The 21,452-nt window shown below is 39.9% G+C and overlaps 1 protein-coding gene across 11 annotated transcripts in view; it reads left to right on the top strand.

Annotated features, from left to right (window-relative positions):
- FRMPD4 (FERM and PDZ domain containing 4) overlaps positions 1–21,452 on the top strand; it is a 919,852-nt gene that overhangs the window by 773,999 nt on the left and 124,401 nt on the right. For all 11 annotated transcript variants that reach the window (XM_084789369.1, XM_084789366.1, XM_084789374.1 and 8 more), the window contains 2 exons: positions 1,353–1,513; positions 6,594–6,696. In XM_084789369.1, coding sequence (XP_084645495.1) covers positions 1,353–1,513; positions 6,594–6,696 — 264 coding nt within the window. The remainder of the gene's footprint in view (positions 1–1,352; positions 1,514–6,593; positions 6,697–21,452) is intronic.

Genomic DNA, 21,452 nt, shown 5'->3' with positions numbered 1-21,452 from the left:
CCACATGCATAGTATGTATAATATGATACACACACACACACACACACACACACACACACACACACACACACACACACAAGCAAGTGAGGGAATAATTAAATGAATGTAAAATAACATTAGTTGAATTAAGCTCATGTCAATCACTTAAGTCGTCAATTATTTAAGTAATCTGAACTAAAATTTCTTGAAGGAGATTGTAGCGGTCAACTAAAACTCTTCCTCAAAAGAAAGCTGCCTTGTACAAGTGACATAAATGAAAATACTCCTTTGACCAGATTATCTGGACTATTGACCATGGGGACTTGAATAATGATAACATGATAATCTTTTTCAATATTGGATCATTTAATTTATTTATTACATCTGATTGTAGTTTCCTATCCCACCTCTCCTCCTACTCCCCCCACACCTCCCCCTACCCCAGGCCTCTCCTTTTTCCCAACTCCAACCTCTCCAAAAAAGGCAGACCTCCCAGGGATACCCATCAAACATGGTATATCAAGTTGCAGTAAAACTAGAGGCACCCCTCTCATATTAATGCTGGACAGGGCAACTCAGTTGGAGGAAAGTGTCCCAAGGGCAGGCAACAGAGTCAGAGACAGCTCATGCTCCCATTGTTAGGGGTCTCAGGAGAACATCATTCTAACACAACTGTAACATATGTGCAGAGGGCCTAGGTCAGTGCTATGTTTTACAAAGAAATAACTTTTCCTCCCTGCTGTGGGCCAGACACAGTTCTAGGTACCTGAGATATATCAATGAATATAATTAAGTTTAGAAGACTAGGTCTGTAGCTCAGTGGCACAGCAGCTGCCTAGCATGCATGAGGTCCCAGATTCCACCCCCAGCTCTACACACAGGATGACTAAGTATTTTTTTCCTTAAATATTGTACATTTTGTCATGGAGAGCAAAGCAGTAAAAACAACCATTAAAACAAATGTCTTCTGTAGTAGAAATGTAGGTAAGTAGTGCCATGGTGGAGGGAGAACAGAAAAGGTAAAGAGGTTTGGTGATATGGGGGAACCAGAAAAAACATTAAAATAGTGTTCCAATGGGGCCTTTTATACACTGGTAATATGTGAATGGAAGTTTAACAGAGGAAATGGTGATTCCTTCTTAAGACAAGCATTCTACATTGGATGACTAGTCAGTGCAAAGCCCTAACATGGGCATTACAGAATTCCCAAGGAGCAATATATAGACTATGAAAGATGACCATGAATCTCTCTAGATATTTCCTACCCTCTACCAAGGACAATAGGCTTCCAACTAGAAAGCACATGATTTCAAGGCCAATGCTTAACCATCACATTGATGTCTCTTTTTCTCTTGTCTGTATTTTTTCTACAGTCACATGACACAGGCAATCCCATTTGATGACCCTCGGTTTGACAGCTGCCAAATCATTCCCCCAGCTCCACGGAAAGTGGAGATGAGGAGAGACCCCGTGCTGGGCTTCGGTTTCGTGGCAGGGAGTGAAAAGCCAGTGGTTGTTCGCTCAGTGACACCAGGTAAGGATCCAACCTCACTCTTCGGTCTTTCATAAGACTACCTGCCACACCTGGTCAGAATGAGAGTGCTATGGAGACTAAGTACCACGTACCTATCCCCTAATAGTTTGCCAAAAAAGAGAGAAATGTTTCATAAAAATGGGCTTTACTTTCCATATTTATGTAAGTATGCCTGTAAATATGTATGGGGGTATTTTGAAGACAGAGTTTTGCTATGTTGCCCTGTTCACTTGGTACCTGTAACCCCACCTAGCCTAAAGCTCATGGCAGTCTTACTAACTCTGCCCCATACATGCTGAGATTATAGTCCTACATCTCCATGCCTGATTTTGAACTGCCAAATCCATCATAACCCTTGGGCCAGGGAAAATAGTGATAATATCACTGTTAATTGTGGTACCATTTCTGGATGGAGAAATGCAAATAATGATAGGCAGACAGTGCAATGTATATAAGTACCTCATGGAAAACATAGTATGGTATTCAGGTTATAGTATATTTTAGTCATGGGGCACTTGAATGGTTTTTAGAAGTATAGACATCCTTTCCTTCACACTAGAGACAGGCAATTTCTGTGCCCTATTGTTGCTGGCATGGGTCAAGTAAATAACTTTGGCCTATAACAAGTTGGTAAATATGCTCAAAGCAATAGGTTGGGATGCATGTGTATAGTTGAACTCTGTCATGTCTGTAAGAAGGGATGTTTTCCCAGAGAGGCTGCTATTCCTTCAGCCCCAACTCCAGGATAAACTCCTGAGGCAGCAGCTAACTAGCCTGAAGCTTAAAGCTCAGTCCAGCCCAGCCCAATCTATAATTTGAATCAGATCTGATCAGCTAAGCCAGGCCTTAATCATCCTAACAACCCACAAGTGGGAGAAGAAACAATTATTCGAATGATCTGTTACTCAACAGATGTTAACTAGAATGTGTCACATCTCTTAAATTCTACAATATGACAGTAGACTATATCTCAGTTACTCATATGAAGATACACTATCAACCCAGTAGGCTGACTTTACTTTTCCAGGAACAAGTGCTTTCAGTTATTCATTTATTATGTACATTTATGTCTTTATCATAATGAACAAAGAGCACTTATCTCCTCTGTCATTGCTCTGAAGATTTTGCAAATCAGTAACAGAACTCAATATCAAAGCCTTACATATAGTAAGACAGATTCTGGGGGCTAGGGAAACGGCTCAGTGAGTAAAGTACATTACACACAAGCAAGAGGAGCTGAGTTCAGATTCCCCAATAGCCATTTAAAAGCTTGCATGTAAAGCAAAACATGATGGCACAATCTATAACTCTAGCTGTGCAGCAGTAATGGAGTGGATGCCAAGGGCTCATTGGCCAGCTAATGGATATACAGACATGTTCAGTGAGTGACCCTGTCTTATAGAGTCAGGTAGACAATGATGAAGAAGGCACTAGGCATCAACCTCTGACTTCCACATGTATACAAAAACATACACATGCACACATACCTACAATACATATATACACACTATACATATTCACACAGAACTTTAAAAGTGTCATTTAAGAGCAAGCACAGATTCTGCCATAATACTACCCAAATTTGAGTCTTGTCTTTGGTCCTTATTAGACATTGTAATATCCATGTTCAAACCCTACTGTTTTATTGGATGTAGCTTTTCTGTTATCCATGTTCTGGGGATTTTCACAGCATCTAATTTAATAAGCTATGGGGAGGTACACAGAGATCCTCCTATAACTTCTCAATTATTGCTACTGAATTCTCAAGTGGCCTTTTAGTCAGACCATGATGGGAAACAGAAGTTGACTAGTGAAGTGATATAGATTTTTCAAGTTGAGTTAAGTTTTAATTTTCAATTCTTTTGACATAGCCTGCTTGAGTCAAGTGCCACAAACACAGCTGAGTACTTTAACTGGGACTGAGAAGAGTTTTTTATTCTGAGCTGTCCCACCATACAACTCCTTAATTTGTTCTCAGAGCTTTGTATGTATTAGATGGAATCTTATTTTGAGACTGTGAATGCTGAGTTTGAAATCACTGAGGATTGCATTTTCCAAATATGAGGGCTTCTTTTTATGTTTTATAATATAGATACATACACACACACACACACACACACACACACACACACACACACACACAAACTCACATACTTTGGTAGTATAGAAAAGAAAGCTGAATGAACTCTTGAACTCATACTTCTGGGAAACAGCATTTGCATAGACGAGGTGAGCATACAGCACAGACAGAATTCTGTATGCACACAAGCAGACACTGAAAGCATTGGGAAGAGTTCTGTGTCCTGAACTCTTCATAGCTTCAGAGACACTATAACACCTACTGTCAAACATTTTTGAGGAGAATAGAAAAGAAGTGAAAACAGAGGTCAAAGAATCCTTCTTCTGGTTATTTTTGTGAGTGAAAATGTTGGTCAAATAAACTGTCTATCATAAAAGGGACTCTACTCAAGTCCCAGCTGATTTCAGTGACGTGACCAGATTTTCTATAGGACACAACACAGCCATCAGAGCAAAGAACATAAAATAATTCTCTGAAGGAGGCCTGTGTTTCCTGTTCTGGAAGGATTGGTAGGTTGCCTCTTCTAGAGTTCTTTATTCAAGCTAACCAAGAATATTCCCATTAGATCTAATGGCATAAGTCAGCTGAATGTAGTAAATCATGTCACTACAACTAGAATGCATGGGGATAATTTAAGAGGATAACTGTTAAATCCAAGACCACCGTGAGCTACAGAGTGAGTTCCATGACAGTTTGAGATATGTAGCAAGACATGGTCTCTTCAAACAAACAGATAAAACTGACAGGTGAAAGCTAAGAAAGTGTCCCATTGTTTGAGAGTAGTGTTCTCACCAAAACAGTTCATATCCACCCTTCAAACAGCTTCCCTTAAATTGTTTCTGTGTTTAACTAGCATTTGATTTGGAACCATTTGCTTGACTGAATAGGTGTGGCTGTTAGCACATAATTGGACAGCTGGAATAGGTTTCTCAAGTGCTCTTTCTGAATTCCTTATGGGCAAACACTAATTCTCGGTTCTCAGATCTACAAAACGAATGTTTTCTATCACTTATGTGGGTGCTTGTTAAAGTTTCCTATTTTCTCACTTCCCAGAAGTACAAATTGATGGCATAGTTTGAGTGGCACATATGCCAAGTGAGCTTATTAGAAAGACACTATTCTAAACTGTACCTACCACCCAGTGCTGTGTCTCTGGAAATATGCTGAAAATTACATAGTACCACATAGCACCATGTCAGTATTTGGGAAGTAGCTACACCCGCCTGCAAATGTGACAATAATTCCAATAGTTTAATCATCTGAGTAATTGCTTAAGCTTTTAAAATATAAACACTTGTGTGTTTCACACAGACGTGGCTTTAGGTCCTGCTTTGCAAGAACAAGTTCAGAAGAGAAATTAGCCTCTCTGAACTTGCCTGCATTTGATCTAATCACACCTTCATGGCTATTCTCTTTGCTTGTTTTATGTTTTTTTGAGACTGGGTTTTTCTGTGTAGGCTTGGCTGTCCTGGATTTGCTTTGTAGACCAGGCTAGCCTCGAACTCACAGAGATCTGCCTGCTTCTACCTCTCCAAGGGCTGGATTAAGGGCGTGTGCCCATCTCATGCCTATTCTTATACTGCTGAGCTTCAGTTCTCTCATTTTATGCCAGGAATCATAGGAATATTCAGTAAGGTTACCAAGTAAAGCATATTGTATAACCTGGGGCATCCTACTTGTCCAAGAAACATTGGTTTCCTACTCCCTTCTTAGGAATATAATGAAAAAAGTGAAACACCCTTTGATATCTAGGACTGTCAGGCCATCACAGCTAGTTCTAGCTATTGAATTGATCATAAACAATTTGACCAAATGTCAACAACAATGACATTACCCATGATAGTTCAGGGCCTGTGAGCATAGATACAAACATCAAAGCACACTTGAAGTTACATATTTGATCAATCACATCCCTCTGTTAGCTGACATAGGGGCAAACTCATTTTTTAAAACTTAAATAACAGCTAGGTCTCCTTCATTATATATATATATATATATATATATATATATATATATATATATATATATATTGAAATAAATAACTATGCATGTTTTGCATACCTATCTGTATAGTACTTGTGTGTCTGGTGGCCTGAAAGGAGATCAGAAGAGAGTATTGGATCCCCTGGGACTGAAGTTACCGACAACTGTGTGTAAGCCTCCTCATGGCTACTGGGAACTGAACCAGGGTCCCCTGAAGAGCAGCCAGTGCTCTGAACCACTGAGGCATCTTCCCAGCCCCACTGCTCTTTCATTTAACCTCTTAAGCAATCAATTAGATGTTTATGATGAGACCCCTCCCACTTCCAGTTAGCACCAAATCTACAGAAGATACACCCATTTCCTTTAACCTGTCCCAAGCATAGTTAACACACATCTAAATCTGATAAGAAGTCTTTTCTAACACCCTATGGTTGAGTGTGCTGTCTCTATACTTGAAAGGAACAAATGCATGCAGTTTTCTTCAAATCTAGCCATGCCTGGGTTGTTGCAGAAGTGTACAGGTGAAGATATAACTTGACTCCCTTCCATTCCTGCCTCAAGGGTAGTTAGACAGATGGCTTAGATGTTAAAAGCACTTTGTCCTGTTGCAGATGTCCTGAGTTTGATCCGCAGCACCCAGATGGCAGTTCACATCTGTTTGTAACTCCAGTTCTAGGGCATCTAACTCCCTCTTCTGGCCTCTGCAGGAACTGTACACGTGTGGTGCACAAATGAACATACAAACATAAAATAAAATGAATGGGGGAATATGTGGCAAGCACTGATTGCCTAGTATCAGTCCTGCTGATGACGTTTCAAGAAACCATGATGCCTGAGTACCACTCCCAGAGATCTTGACAAGTCAGAGTTCATCCTGGTCCTCAGATGGTCACAAAGAACACCCTGTTTTTGTTGAATGCATCATTTGCTCATAATCAGTCATGATGATGAGAAGGACTTTCAGGTGGGTGGCCAAAGGAATTCTCACTTGTGTGTTTTGCCCTCCTCTGTCTCCAGGTGGCCCCTCAGAAGGCAAGCTGATCCCAGGAGATCAGATTGTAATGATTAATGATGAGCCAGTCAGCGCTGCACCAAGAGAGCGGGTCATCGACCTGGTCAGGTAGGTGACATACTCATTCACCTGTTCCTTTTTATGCCATTTCACAAAGGCTGATGCACAGTTCTTAGGCCTTATCTGTCAATGAAAGAACTTCCTGTGGGCCAATACAGGACAGAATCATGAGACTACACATTCATGTTACAAAAATGTCAGTCATGCTAATCTCTAATAAAAGAAACAAAAACCAGGTTCATACTTTTAGTGATTCCTATCTCCATTACTATAAGCAAAGGTTCTATTTCATTTCCTTCCAGAATTGCTAACAAATTGATTTTTCTGTAATCAGGGAGATTAAAATGCAAGGGCTAAATATAGCATAAAGTGATGAATAATTACTATATATATATATATATATATATTTCCATGGATACACAAACATAAAATTCACTGATTTTTCTCATACTTATCTGAGTGATTCACTTTGAATCATCAACTAAAACAAAAGTATAATTAGGTCAAAGCCAAGATGTGATTTGTTTATTAGTTTAATTTTATTGTGGATACAGATTGCTAAGTGATATTTTAAATTGGGCAACAGAGAGCACATTTTATATGACTTCTCAAATACTGATCAAGAATCTGCTTTAAAACCCATTGAGTTATAATTTCTCAAGAATTGAAGGGCAAAAGAAATCTTTGGAATTTATTCATGTAAAGCAAGACCTGTTACACAAACAGATCCTATACAGTGGTGTCAAAGGATAAAGACGTGTGATGGTGCGATATTTGTCTATTATAAACTGATGCCTCCAAGGAGGATTAAAGCGAAAGCTATCACAACACTTTAAACTGAGGAAGAGATTCTATCGTGTATGTTCACTCAGAACAAAAAGCACATGTGCATTTTGGAAAACTATTAAGTATTTTGGGAATCTTCAGAGGAACCCTTCTTTTTCAAACTTGGTTTCTACTTTACAAAGATTTCAGGGATGATTGTGTGACATTGGAAGAATTTGGAGATGGATATGAAAAAGGAGTGGTCATTTTTAAAGTGAGCAATCATCCCAGTCCTACCATGAGCCAAAAAAAGTCCATGTGCTAAGCAAATTCTGTCAGTCTCCAAAGAGTTGGTTATTGGCATCATCTGGATAACTGTGTTCTCCTCAGATCCAAATTCATACTTTGCAGCCTAATATCTATTGGGGTAGCTTTAGGAGGTGAGGCCTTTGGAAAAGTGATTAAATCATGAATATATATGTATAAATGCAAAATATAATGCCCACATTAAAGGTAGTTTATTCTGGAGCCAAATATGAGTGATCATGGCCAAGAAAATAGATTTATATCACCTCAAATTCCATGTTTCAACATGGAGGCAGTTTCATGAAGTTTGTGTAGTAATAGAACAAATAAATTCATAAATCAACATGAGTACATTGATGGAAAGATCAAAGAGACAGATTATAGCAAAGCAAGAAACCTCTGTTAATGGCCTCAGATGCTGTCTGATGACACTCATAACTTTTGGTTGGTGGAAGCTAGTGCTCTACTAAGTTAAGACATTCTAAAGACTTGTTGTGTGTTAGTTGCAGGATGATAGGTCTGACATAGGGATAGACAAGAAATGGCTATTTAGGAGATGAAAGATAAATGAAGGTAAGTTGTTATTTGGCTCTAGGTCTGCAAAATCCCAACCTCTCCACAGTCATTAACGTTCAAATTAGACTTGCAGGAAGTCCAGCTGGGACTTCTTTCCCAGAAATTTCCTTCACATAGGCCATTATAAAAGTTTGTCCGTGCTAATTTTACCAGCTGATGATGACAAAAGGTACTGACTTTGAGGCTATACACTTCATCAGATTGTGAACCTGCTGATACCTTCCTATTAGGCTTCTGGGGCCACAGACCTGTGAGCAATAAACTTCTGTTATTTATAAATTAGTCAGTCTAAAATATTTTTTACAATAGCCTCCTAAAGACTAAGTCATTCTACATTAGTCTGTGCCATCCAGATGGAGAAGTCATACTTGTACTCATGGGGCATCCGGATCTCCAAAGAACATTATTCCATGGGGACAGGCACTGAAACTTATGCTATATTCACCCTGAATCTGGAACAAAACCTGACCTGGGAATAAATGGTTCAAATCTTTCTGTGGACCAGAAAGGCCAAACCATGGAAAGGGTATTTTAAAGCCTCTGGGGTTGAGGCCATTTGAGATAGCCTGTATCTCGGGACATGTGTGGGTGTCAGCAGGAATATGCCTCATCCAGGTGAGCTTTGTATCAGCTTGTATCCTAGAGGGCTAAGTTTATGACTAATGACAGAACTCACATTTTGCTTTCCTCTGGGTCCATACCTATGTGATTAGTCCTCTTGATTCCTGCCCTTGAAGAAGGGTAGAAAAAAATAATATATCTGTGTTTGGGTGTTCTGTGACTGGATTGCTGGCTACAGGACAGAGATGGAGAAAAAGCTATCTAAAAGTGTGATCACTTCCTAGCAATCTTACATGAGGCATCTATAAAGGCTTTTCCCCATGAAGAAAGTTGTTTTTCTCCTCGTTTCATGCATTGCCAAGGAAAAACAGCGTCACTAGAAGCCCTATCCCATTTTGTATGTAAAAGAATAATTGAACCAATTGAAAAGACAACATGGCAAGCAACAGCTTCTCATCCAAATTGAAGCGGCCACATAATTTCATAAACCTGTGAGATAGCCAAGATTTTGTTTCTTAAAAAAAAAATTTTAAGAGGTTGAAATAAAGAATATTTCATAGCACATGAAAATCATATGAAATTCAAATGTCTGAGTCTGTAAATATAGTTTTACTGTAAAAATGGCCACTCTCATTCATTTACATATTATCTAAGGACACTTTCCCTACCTGAGATGAACAGACATCATGTGGCATACAAAGCCTAAGCTACTTTCTATCAGACCATCCACAGAAAAATAATATCTGTCCTTATAGGACAACCTGGCTGTATTTCATTTCTTTGGTTAAGCAGAATCTAGACAGAAGTTCTAAATAATATGCAGAGATGTTCTCCAATAATATAGCTATGATTCTCTGAGCCTTCCACATGCTTGATAAGGAGATGATGTTTTCAGTGCACTGAACTGGAAGGCATGCATGCCTTCCATGTCTCCATTATGCTGGGAATGTTGTTTGGGAAGTTTAGTCATTCATGTAATAAGCTTGGGGCCATTGATGCTTATAATCTTTTGTGTAGGGAAAAATCAAAGCAAAGAGATGACCCTTAAGCAAGAAGACAATTCCATAAAAATGGCTCAGCAGTTTTAAAGCTCCTCCTGTGTGAACAGCAAGCCTGAGGATCTGAGTTTGGATCCCTAGAACCTAAGTAAATGCTGGGTGGCCATGGTGGCCCATCTCTAATTCCAACACTAGGAAGAAGGAGATCTCCATAGGAAACTAGCTAACTAGACTAGCCATATGGGTGAGCTCTAGCTTCAATTTGGAGATCCTGCTCAATCAACGAATAAGGTAGAAAATAAACAATGAAGACCTAGCATGGTAACCTTGGGTCTTCATAGGCATGTGCACATATATACATGAACACACTACATACACACTTGGACTCACATGAAAAAGGACAGGAGAAGGAACTGTGAGAGTGAGAGTATCTTTCTCAGTATTTCTAATTGATAGAAGTGTGAGACTTATGTTTGAACAAATTATTCTTGGCTCTCTTCCCTTCCATCATGGAGCATTTTATCCTGGTGCTTCATCTAGAAAACCATTGTGTAATACATCAGAGCACATACTTTTTACCAATCAAGAAGCCATCAAATCCCCATCCTTGTTTACAACTTCACTTCAAGTGGAAACAAAGTATTGACAAGGACTGGAGACTCTGTGGTGATTAAGGTAGTCCTCCTCTTCCCCTACCCCTCCCTCTCCTCCTCCTCCCTCTCCTCCTCCTCCTCCTCCTCCTCCTCCTCCTCCTTCTTCTTCTTCTTCTTCATTTTTTTTGAGTCAGGGTTTCTCTGTGTAGCCTTGGCTGTCCTAGACTTACTTTGTTGACCAGGCTGGCCTTGAACTCACAGGGATCCTCCTGCTTCTGCCTCCAGAGTACTGGAATTAAAGGCGTGCACCACCTGAAAGGTCTAAAACGCCTCATTTACTAACCTACTGCCACATCATTCCACACATTCCAACTGTACCATGGCTTTGCTAGCAGCACAGAATCTTAAGTCAGAAGTAGGAAAAATATTCCCAAGTTCCCCTGTTCCTCATTTCCCCAGCCAGCCATTATTCTGAGCAATTTCAATTCACCGAGACAAGTCTATTTTTCTCCTATCATTGTCTACAGTTGTGTGCTGCTAAATCCTCCTTTCCTAGCCATTAATAGTATCTGGGGAAGAACCCATAAACACTCTTACCTGGGAATGACCAGTTTGAAGCTTCAACATTTTGCCATTTAAACTCCATCTTCTCTTCTTTCTAGAGACAAGCCAAACACAATCTGATAAATAGAAGAGTAAGGGGTTGTATTTGTGTCTACTAAACCACATCTTCCATTACCTTTTTAAAAACATCACACATGTTCTCATATAGATTGAAATGGCCCCTCCAGATAGAATGCATATATGCTTGCTTATTTGCCCATGGCACCGTTAATGGAGGGTGGGAACTTTAGGATGGGGTTGTCTTTTTAGTTACTCTTCCTAACACTGTAACCAAATACTCAACAAGAAGGAACTCTAAGAAAGAGAGGTTTATTTTGGCTTATGGTTTGAGATGATATGCTTAGGAATCTATGGTGGTGCTAGAGGTTTGTGCATCAGGAAGCAGACAGAGGTATGACTGTGGGAGTTCAGTTGGCTGTCTCCTTTTTCCATTTTATCCATTGCAGGACTCTAGCTCATTAGATCAATCCACTCACATTCCATCTAGTCTCTCCTCTCTGAGTTAAATCCCTATGGAAACACAGGAAAACTATGCCTCACTACTACCCTAGACCAGTGATTCTCAACCTTCCTAATGCTGTGACCCTTTAATACAGTTCCTTGCATAGTGGTGACCTTCACCCATACAATTATTTTCATACCTACTCCATAACTGTAATTTTGCTACTGCTATGAATCCTAATGTAAATTCTGATACACAGGAGATCTGATAGGTGACTTCTGTGAAAGGGTTGTTTAGTCCCCAAGAGCTGCAGCCCACAGTTCGATAACCACTGCCCTAGATATTTCCTCAACTTGAAAGCCTGGTAGAAAAAAATATCCATCACTGTAGGCATTCCCTTGGATGGAATATTAGTACGCTCACTTCTCTATTTGCTTCCCAGCCACTCTGACCTCACAACACTATGCACTCATATCACAAGTCCTATGTTACCACAGTCTCAATTCAACAAGGGTGTTCAATCATGGGCTTCCGAAACTATGAGCCAAAATACATATTTCCCTCTCTAAGTTGTCTTTCTTAGACATCTTGATATAGAAATAGGAACCTGAGTATCAAAATGAGATATTTCAGATACATAAAAACCTCCTTTTCCCGTTTGGCAGTCCTGGCCCCTCTGAAATGAAGTTCAAGCAGGAAAACAAGACAATAGAAGTCCTTTTATTTTACCACCCATGGTAGCATCATCTCTGTGAGCTGTGGTGCTCTTCTGACTACTATTCATTTCTGGCCTCCCTTTCCATTGCCCATACCTACATGCTTCCTATGCTGTGAAGCTCACATATGAAGGTTTTATTGGTAAAAGGTAGGGGTACTGATTGGACATCCTACTGCATGGTACCATCTTTTGGAGATCTGAATTCAGTTCTCTCTCTCTCTCTCTCTCTCTCTCTCTCTCTCTCTCTCTCTCTATCTCTATCTCTATCTCTATCTCTATCTCTATCTCTCTCTCTCAAAATTCTGCAAATATTTGAATAGCAACTATTGAAAAGAAGCCTCAGAAAACAATTTTTCACTCATTTATGAGATATTTGTATGTCATGCTTATGCTTTATATAATAAATGAACCCAGGTAAAGGTAATGTACTGATCAATGAAACAAACCCCAGCCTATTAGTGCACTTGCAATCTAGAGTGCGATAAGCAATGACTTCAATTAAAGTTTTTTATTAAGACAGACAAGCCCCCACATTGAATACATAAAAGAGAAGTCATATGAAAGGAATTTCTCTACTGGCTAAAAGCCAGAAAGTCTAAACACAATTGAAACAGTAAATATGTGATCCTAAAACATGCTGCCTTTTAAACACCAGACAATACATTTATTTTTATAAAAGTAATGGGACACTTTATTTTAGCTAACTAAATTCAAGTAACCTTCAAACTCATTAACCCCCAAATTTGAAGCAGTGTATTTCCCAATAATGAAAGTGTTCATGCATTACAAAAGTTTCATGTGCCTTCCCATAAGTTTAGTCATCCATCTGCCATAATGTGTACTGACCTAAAAGTTAAGCTCTTAAAAAAATAATCTCCCTTTTACTGAGGTCCTCAGCCTGTATGTGGTTTAATGTCTGTATCTTACACAAGATAAATTCCCCTTCTGTTTAATAAAATATCCCATTTTCTTAGCCACTAAGGAAATTCAGAAAAACACTCATCATTTTAATAACACTATAAAATTCATCCCTTAAATATTGGCATCTATTTGCTTGTCTAAGTGGTTTAGTCTTGTTTTGTTCTCTGCCCCACCCCCCAATGCAGCACTTACTTATGAATCATCTGAGGTTTGGGGTTTTTTTATTATTTGTTTGTTTTTCAGATAAATTTCTTTCTTTGCAGATCATTTTCATTATCATTTGGCTACTCTATTATATACATTTATTATTTTTCCAAAGAAAATGAAAGTTTCTTAGAGACCAATTTACTGCTATAGTACCCACATTTCTTTTTTTCCATGTCATCTCAAGAAGTGCTATAATTGCTGCACTGAAATTAGATGAGTGCCATTCATTTTATAGTTTTCTAAGCTGTTAACACTAACTTATAGTCATTGAGGAGACATATCTTTGAAGAATTCATGCCCTTTACAAATTACCATATCCTTTCTTTAAAAAGTACCACCCAGGGGTCATTGACCTTTTTCAATTAAAAACAACTTAAAAACATCTACATTTCATTTTTAAACAGTACATACTATAATTGCTTATAGAAGTGTTATGACTCATGTCTCATTCTTCCAAGGAAGGCCAAGCCAATTAAATTTATTGAACTTTAACAGTTATTAAGCGTTGACTATGTACATCACATAAAGCAATGATATAGCAACGATATATATATATATATATATATATATATATATATATATATATATATGGCATGCCCACTGCCCTTCAAGTGGAGACTTCAAATTGGTTGGATTGTATTATGACTGTGCAAAAAAAGTTCTGTGGAAAAGATAGAGGGTTAGATTGAGGAGTGGGGTTCTGTAGGTAAAAAGTAGCCATCAACACTGAATGGAAGGAAAGGTCTGTGAATGGATAAACAGTTGTAAAATAGCTTCCCTTTGTTCCTGCAAACCTCAACCCTTTCCAATGAGTGTTTTCTTTTCCAAGCTGTAAATACGGTCACATTTATTACCTATGAGGCTGTCCTGAAGCAAAACCTCAAAATTTGTCCCTCAAGGGAGTGATGTCAAACTACTACTATCTAATCTCACATCTGATACACTAGTCTTCTTGGATTAGAGATATATTTTAGTGCTCAAAGAATGTCATAGATGTCTTCCTCCACCTAGGAAAAATACTTAAAGTTTCTTCATAAATGGAATATTATTTCATGATTCTGGAAAGCAGTTCCAGTTTTAAAGCCTAAGCATCACTCTTACAAAATGATTTCCCCTTTTTTTACCCTTCTTGAGTACCAGAAGGTAACAATGAAAAGCAGTGCAGTTCTAGCCTCTTCTCTCTAACACAGCCATAGAAGAGGAGAAATGCCAGTTTCACAATAAGAAGACAAAATCTGAAATAGGGGACTTATCCCAGCTTCTTCCAGGCTCTGAGAGAAGACAGATAACGGTTGTTTCATCTGCTTTCTTTCATTTGATATGTTGATTATTCTTGCTGGTGTATGGCTATGAGCATTTAGCTACAGAAAGCACTTAGGTCTCTAAGACATTCACTTCTTCTAAACTATTACTCCAGGATTGAAAATAAATCTCAAGGGCAGCAGGGTTAATTTAAGGAAAATAACTTGAATGGAAATAAGAATAATGAGCTTTCTAACCAGGTATTAGCAAGGTGGCTAATACTTTTTAAAGAGGTCTTCTGATGGTTTTCCATCAATAGTGGTCATTCACAAACACAAGTACTTTTATGGGGGCTTTGGAATATGGATAGGGTTTGTAAAACTATGGCTCAGCTCAATATTGATGAGAAATAATGTTTAAAATAGATGTAATCATGCGTATAGCAGGCTAGCTTACATACCATGGATAGCTACTGACCCAGAAACACTCATGCTTTGCTAGGGACTTTGCTAGAGTTTTGTCTACCTGATGTGGTTGGCCTTGGCTCTTCCACTAGCATCATCTTTCAAGGGACTTAGAAGGAGTTATGTCTATACATGCTTTGGGCAAAACCTGTTGACCTCAGTCCGTGAAGAGAACTCTAAAGTGATCCAAGACTTATCTTCAGCCACTCTTGGGCAATCTGGGAAGTTATGCCTACACAGAGACCCTCAGGAGAAGACAGGTCAGTGTAGACCTTGAGAAGTAAGCCTGATGAACTGTGTCCCATAGATTCTCTCACTATTCCTAACTATGGTCCAGGAGAAGCCCTGCTAACCCAGTGTCCTACTAAGTCACATGTCTTTCTATGCCTCGAGAAGCTGAACTGAGGATCTTGATCTTAGCTGTGAACTAAAAGGTAATCCTGTGACACAATTCCTGATACTCTCATCATGGTTTGGGGGTCATTTCTTCTTAGAGGACCTGTAGTATGTATGATCAATCTTGTCAGAGCCATCCCATTAACCTGATAGAATACCTCATATATGGCCCATCATCTGGAAACTCAGCTATGGGTGTCAAATTTTTCTAAATGCCAGTCCAACTGACAGAGATCTTAAGGACAAGAAGTTATCCCCTGGTCTAAACAGGACCCACACTGTCTAAATACCTTGATAATCAGACTGCTGTGGATCACACTGTAGATCCTGAAGCAGTCAAATGATGTAATTTCAGTGTTACTTGCCTGCCATCCCAGAGTTAATCCAGCTAACCTGTAGAACCAACAAGAAAAGGTTTTTCTTACATAAGCCACTCTATAAAAATGGGAAAAAGTATTTGCTCATTCAAATGCACAGGCACCAACTCAAGGCTACGAGAATCATAAAGAATCAGGCAAACATTCACCCTCAAAGAAAATTAATGAAGCTCTCCATAGCAACCCTGAGGAAATGGAACTCTATGGACTGCATGGAAATGAATTCAAAATAGTCATTTTGTTGGATCTTAATGAGATGCAAGTAATCACAAACAGACAACTAAATGATACCAGGAAAATGATGCAAGAACAAAATTGTAAGTTTAATATACAAACATTTCATCAAAAAGCATGAAGTAAGTGAGCATGGTGGCACACACCTGTGACTCCAGAACTTAAGAGGTGGATACAGGAGGATCAGGAGTTCTAGGCAAGCCTCAGTTTTATATCAAGTTTGAGACCAGCCTGCAGCCTGGGATACATTGGACCCTGCCTCAAAATGCAAGGAAAAATGAAACAACAAACAAGCAAAACAAGAAAAGGAGTAAAACAGAAAGCTTGGGGCTGATAAAATAGCAGAGCAAAATAATTCAATAGAGAGATTGATCAGCAGTCACAGCTGTGCAGAAGAACAAGTAAACTTGAAAACAGATTGTTTCAAGATCCAAGATGGTGGCAAGCAGTGTGGACCGTGTTTGGAAGCTCCAGTGAACAGTTCAGGGAATTGCACAGATTTCTGAGCCAGGAACACCAAGTTCCCCACACCACAGCAGCAGAACTGCTCCACGGTTCGGAGGGACCAGGGTGCGGAGGACCTGCGTGCCCTTGCACACAGGAGGAGCACGGACTTTCTCAGATCGGAGCAGCAGCGGCAGAGGCAGAGGCAGCAGCACCAATGGCGGCACCAGCAGCACCAGCGACAGCAGTGGCAGTGGCTGAGGTTTGGAGCTCTGAGCCTTCCGGTGGAGGCAATTAGTGTGGTGGCTGGTGGGAGTTGCTGCGTGAGAGGGGACTCTGGACAGGATTTGGGTCTTGTGGTGCCTGGTGACCCAAACTGGACTCAGCGGACACTACAGCCCCAGAGTCCCGGGTTCAGCTCAGTGAGTAGTGCCTTGGAGATGCTGGCTCAGCGCAGCAAGCAATTCTGCCCTAGGACTAGCTCAACTCAACCACAGCTCCCCTGCTGTGACACAGGCAGGTGGAGCACTCAATTCCACCCTAGGCACTACCTCAGCGCAGCCGCAGTTCTCCTGCTGTGATGCAGCCTGGGCGGAGCGCTCAGCTCCACCAGAGGCACTAGCTCACCTTAATGAGCAGTTCTGCCCAAGACACTAGCTCACCTCAGTGGGCAGTTCTGGGGCACTGACACAGGCTGAGGTCAGCACACAGATTCAGCCCAGAGGCCCTAGCTGGACTTGCCGGGCAGATTGGGCACAGGGACTCTAGTTGAGCTATGCGCACAGGCTTGGCTGGACTATCCATGCAGTATAGGCCTGGAGTCCCGGACCGAATTCAGTGTGCAGTGTGAGTCCAGAGTCCTTGGCTGAGCTCGGTGCACAATTCCGCCCCGGAGACTCAGGTGGAGCTCGGGGTGCACTTTGGGGCCTGAGTCCCTAACTGTGCTTGGCAGACAGTTTGGATCCAGAGACTCTAGCGGAGCTTTTGGCACAGTCCCGGCTCTAAGGCTCTGGTTGGACACAGTGTGCAGTTTGAATCCAGAATTCCTGGCTAAGCTTGGCGGATGGTTTGGGCCCTGAGTCAATAACTGACCACAGCACACACTTTGGGCCAAAAGACCCTAGCTGAGCTTGGTGCGCAGTTCCAGCCCAAAAATTCTGGCTAGACCCTGTGTGAATTTTGGGCCCAGAATCCCTAGCGGAGCTCGGCAGACAGTTCAGGCCCTGAGAATCTAGTTGAGCTCGGTGCGTGGTTTGGGCCCAGTGTCCCTGGCTGGACTTGGCAGGGAACCCAGAAGGCTGAGGATAACTTGGCCTGACCCAACACTCATTCAGAGACCCAGAACGATTGCAGGACCCACAGCACAGGAGAGCTGAGGATCACTGGCTGTGAGAGTCCAAAATGACAGGGTTAACATCCTGCCATACACACCAGTGAAGTATCAGAGCTTCCAGCCTATGGAAATCGTGAGAAAACACGTGAATCTATCATCAGACTCCCTCCATTCAACTCTGAAAGCTACCCAACAAAAACAAAGACACGAAGATGTCTAAAGGACAGCATAAAAGCATATGCAAAAAAACCCCAGAACAACATGGTATCTCCAGTTTCCAGCTATCCCAAAGAAAACAACCCAGAGAACTCAAATACAATGGAAATACAAGAAAATGACCTCAAATCCTTAGTAATGAGGCTATTAATGGAGGAAAAAAATAAAATTCATAATCAAATGCAGGAGGAGGCAGCCAAACAGGTGAGAAACATAAAAGAAGCACATAGAGTGGAACTGGAAAATTTTCAGGAAAATGCAAACAATCAGATGAAAGAAAGAAATAAAACGGTTCAAGCTCTGAAGACCTATAAAGAGGCAATGGAAGAAACTCAGGAATATACAAACAATCAGATGAAAGAAATCAAAAAATCAGTTGAAGATCTGAAGACGAAAACGGATTCAATGATAAACACATAGACAGAAGAAAAACGAGAACGTGAGACCTCAGAGAAGAAGGCGAGCAATACAGAGGTGAGCTTTTCTAACAGAATCCAAGAGATGGAAGAACGAATCTCAGGTCTAGAAGATACAATCACAGATCTTGAAGCAACCATTAAGGAAAATGCCAAATCTGGAAAACTCCTGACACAAAACATCCAAGAAATTAAGGACACCATGAAAAAGAAGAAATCTGAGGATAATAGGCATTGAAGAAGGAGAAGATATCAGTCTCCAAGGCCCAGAAACTATTCTCCATAAAATCATAGAAGAAAATTTCCCCAATCTAAAGAGATGCCTATAAACATACAAGAGGCCTACAGAACACCAAATAGGATTGACCAGAAAAGAAAAACTGCCTGTCACATAATAATCAAAACACAAAACATACAGAACAAAGAAAAAAATATTAAAAGCTGCAAGGGAAAAGGGCCAAATAACATTTAATGGCAAACCTATCAGAATTACACCCGACTTCTCAAGAGAGACCATCAAAGCCAGAAGGCCCTGGACAAAGATCCTGCAAACACTAAGAGACAACAGATGCCAGACCAGACTACCTTACCCAGCAAAACTATCAATAACCATTGATGGAGAAAACAAAATATTCCATGACAAAAACAAATTCAAACAGTACCTATCCACAAATCCAGCTTTACGGAAGGTACTAGAAGGAAAACTCCATCCCAAAGGGTCAAGCTACAACCAAGACTACTCAGGAAATAGATAACTATACCATGGCAAAAACGCAACTACACAAATGCTCAACTGGAACCAACATCAAAATTAGGACTCTTAACAGTCACTGGTCGTTAATATCTCTCAAAATCAATGGTCTCAATTCTTCAATAAAAAGACACAGACTAACTGAATGGGTGCATAAACAAGATGGTGCATAAACAAGATCCAACATTCTTCTGCATTCAAGAAACACATCTCACCCATAACGATAGGCATTACCTCAGGGTAAAAGGTTGGAAAAAATATTCCAAGCAAATGGACACAAGAAGCAAGCAGGGGTAGCCATTTTAATATCGAACAAAATAGACTTTCAACCAAAATTAATCAAAAGGGATGTGGAAGGACACTTCATACTCATCAAAGGTAAAGTCAACCAAGATGACATCACAATTCTGAACATCTATGCTCCCAATACAAGGGCACCCACATTTGAAAATGATCTGCTAAAAAAGCTTAAACCACACATCGATCCCCACACAATAGAAGTGGGAGACTTCAACACCCCACTCTCAATGAAGGATAAGTCATTGAAACAGAAACTAAGCCGAGAAATAACATCATTAACCAATGCCATGGGTCAAATGGATCTAACAGATATCTATAGAACCTTTCACCCAGACAAGAAAGAATATACCTTCTTCTCTGCACCCCATGGAACCTTCTCCAAAATTGATCACATCGTAGGTCACAAAGCAAGCCTCAACAGATACAAGAGGATTGAAATAATATCTTGTATCCTATCAGATCACTATGCTCTTAGGCTGCAATTCAACAACAACAGAAATAACAAAAAGCCTACACGTATGTGGAAACTAAACAACTCTCTGCTAAATGACACCTGGGTCAGGGAAGAAATAAAGAAAGAAATCAAGGAGTTTCTGAAATTCAATGAAAATGAAGGAACAACGTACCTAAATTTGTGGGATACATTGAAAGCAGTGCTAAGAGGAAAATTCATAGCACTAAGTGCCTTTAAAAAGAAATTGGAAGCATCGCACATAAGCACCTTAACGACACAACTGGTAGCCCTAGAAAAAAAAAAAGAAGCAGAAACACCCAAAAGGAGTAGACGTCTGGAAATAATCAAACTCAGGGGTGAAATTAACAAATTAGAAACTAAGAAAACAGTCCAAAGAATCAGCAAAACCAAGAGCTGGTTCTTTGAGAAAATCAATAAAATAGACAGACCATTAGCCAAACTAACTAAAAGGCAGAGAGACAGTATTGAAATCAACAAAATCAGAAATGAAAAGGGAGATATAACAACAGACACTGAAGAAATACAAAGAATCATAAGATCCTACTTTGAAGGCATATATGCCACAAAATTTGAAAATCTAAGGGAAATGGATGATTTTCTTGATCAATTTCACTTGCCAACGTTGAGTGAAGAACAGATAAACAAGCTAAATAGTCCCATTTCCCCTACAGAAATTGAAGCAATCATTGATAGTCTCCCAACCAAAAAAAGCCCAGGGCCAGATGGTTTCAGTGCAGAATTCTACCAGACCTTCAAGGGCGAGCTAATACTGATACTTTTCAAGGTACTCCAAAAGATAGAAATGGATGGAATATTACCAAATTCATTCTATGAGGCCATAGTCACATTGATACCTAAACCTCACAAAGACTCAACAAAGAAGGAGAATATCAGACCAATTTCTCTTATGAACATCGATGCAAAAATACTAAATAAAATACTTGCAAAACGAATACAAGAACACATCAAAGATATCATTCATCATGACCAAGTAGATTTCATTCCAGGCATGCAAGGATGGTTTAATATATGGAAATCCATCAATGTAATCCACCATATATACAAACTGAAAATAAAAAACCACATGATCATCTCTTTAGATGCAGAGAAAGCATTTGATAAAATCCAACACCCATTCATGTTTAAAGTTTTAGAGAGATCAGGGATACAAGGCACTTTCCTCAACATAATAAAGGCTATATATATAGGAAGCCAATAGCCAAAATCAAAGTAAATGGTGAGATACTCAAGGAAATTCCTCTAAAATCAGGAACAAGGCAAGGCTGCCCACTCTTGCCATATCTCTTCAATATAGTACTTGAAGTTCTAGCCCGAGCAATAAGACAACAAAAGGAGATCAAGGGTATTTAAATGGGAAAGGAGGAAGTCAAATTATCCCTATTTGCAGATGATATGATAGTCTACATAAGTGACCCTCAAAATTC

This window comes from Acomys minous (assembly GCF_964271855.1).
Source record: "Acomys minous genome assembly, chromosome: 7".
NCBI lineage: Eukaryota > Metazoa > Chordata > Mammalia > Rodentia > Muridae > Acomys > Acomys minous.
The sequence above is the reverse complement of the archived record's forward strand: the minus strand, read 5'-3'. Positions and strand labels throughout refer to the sequence as shown.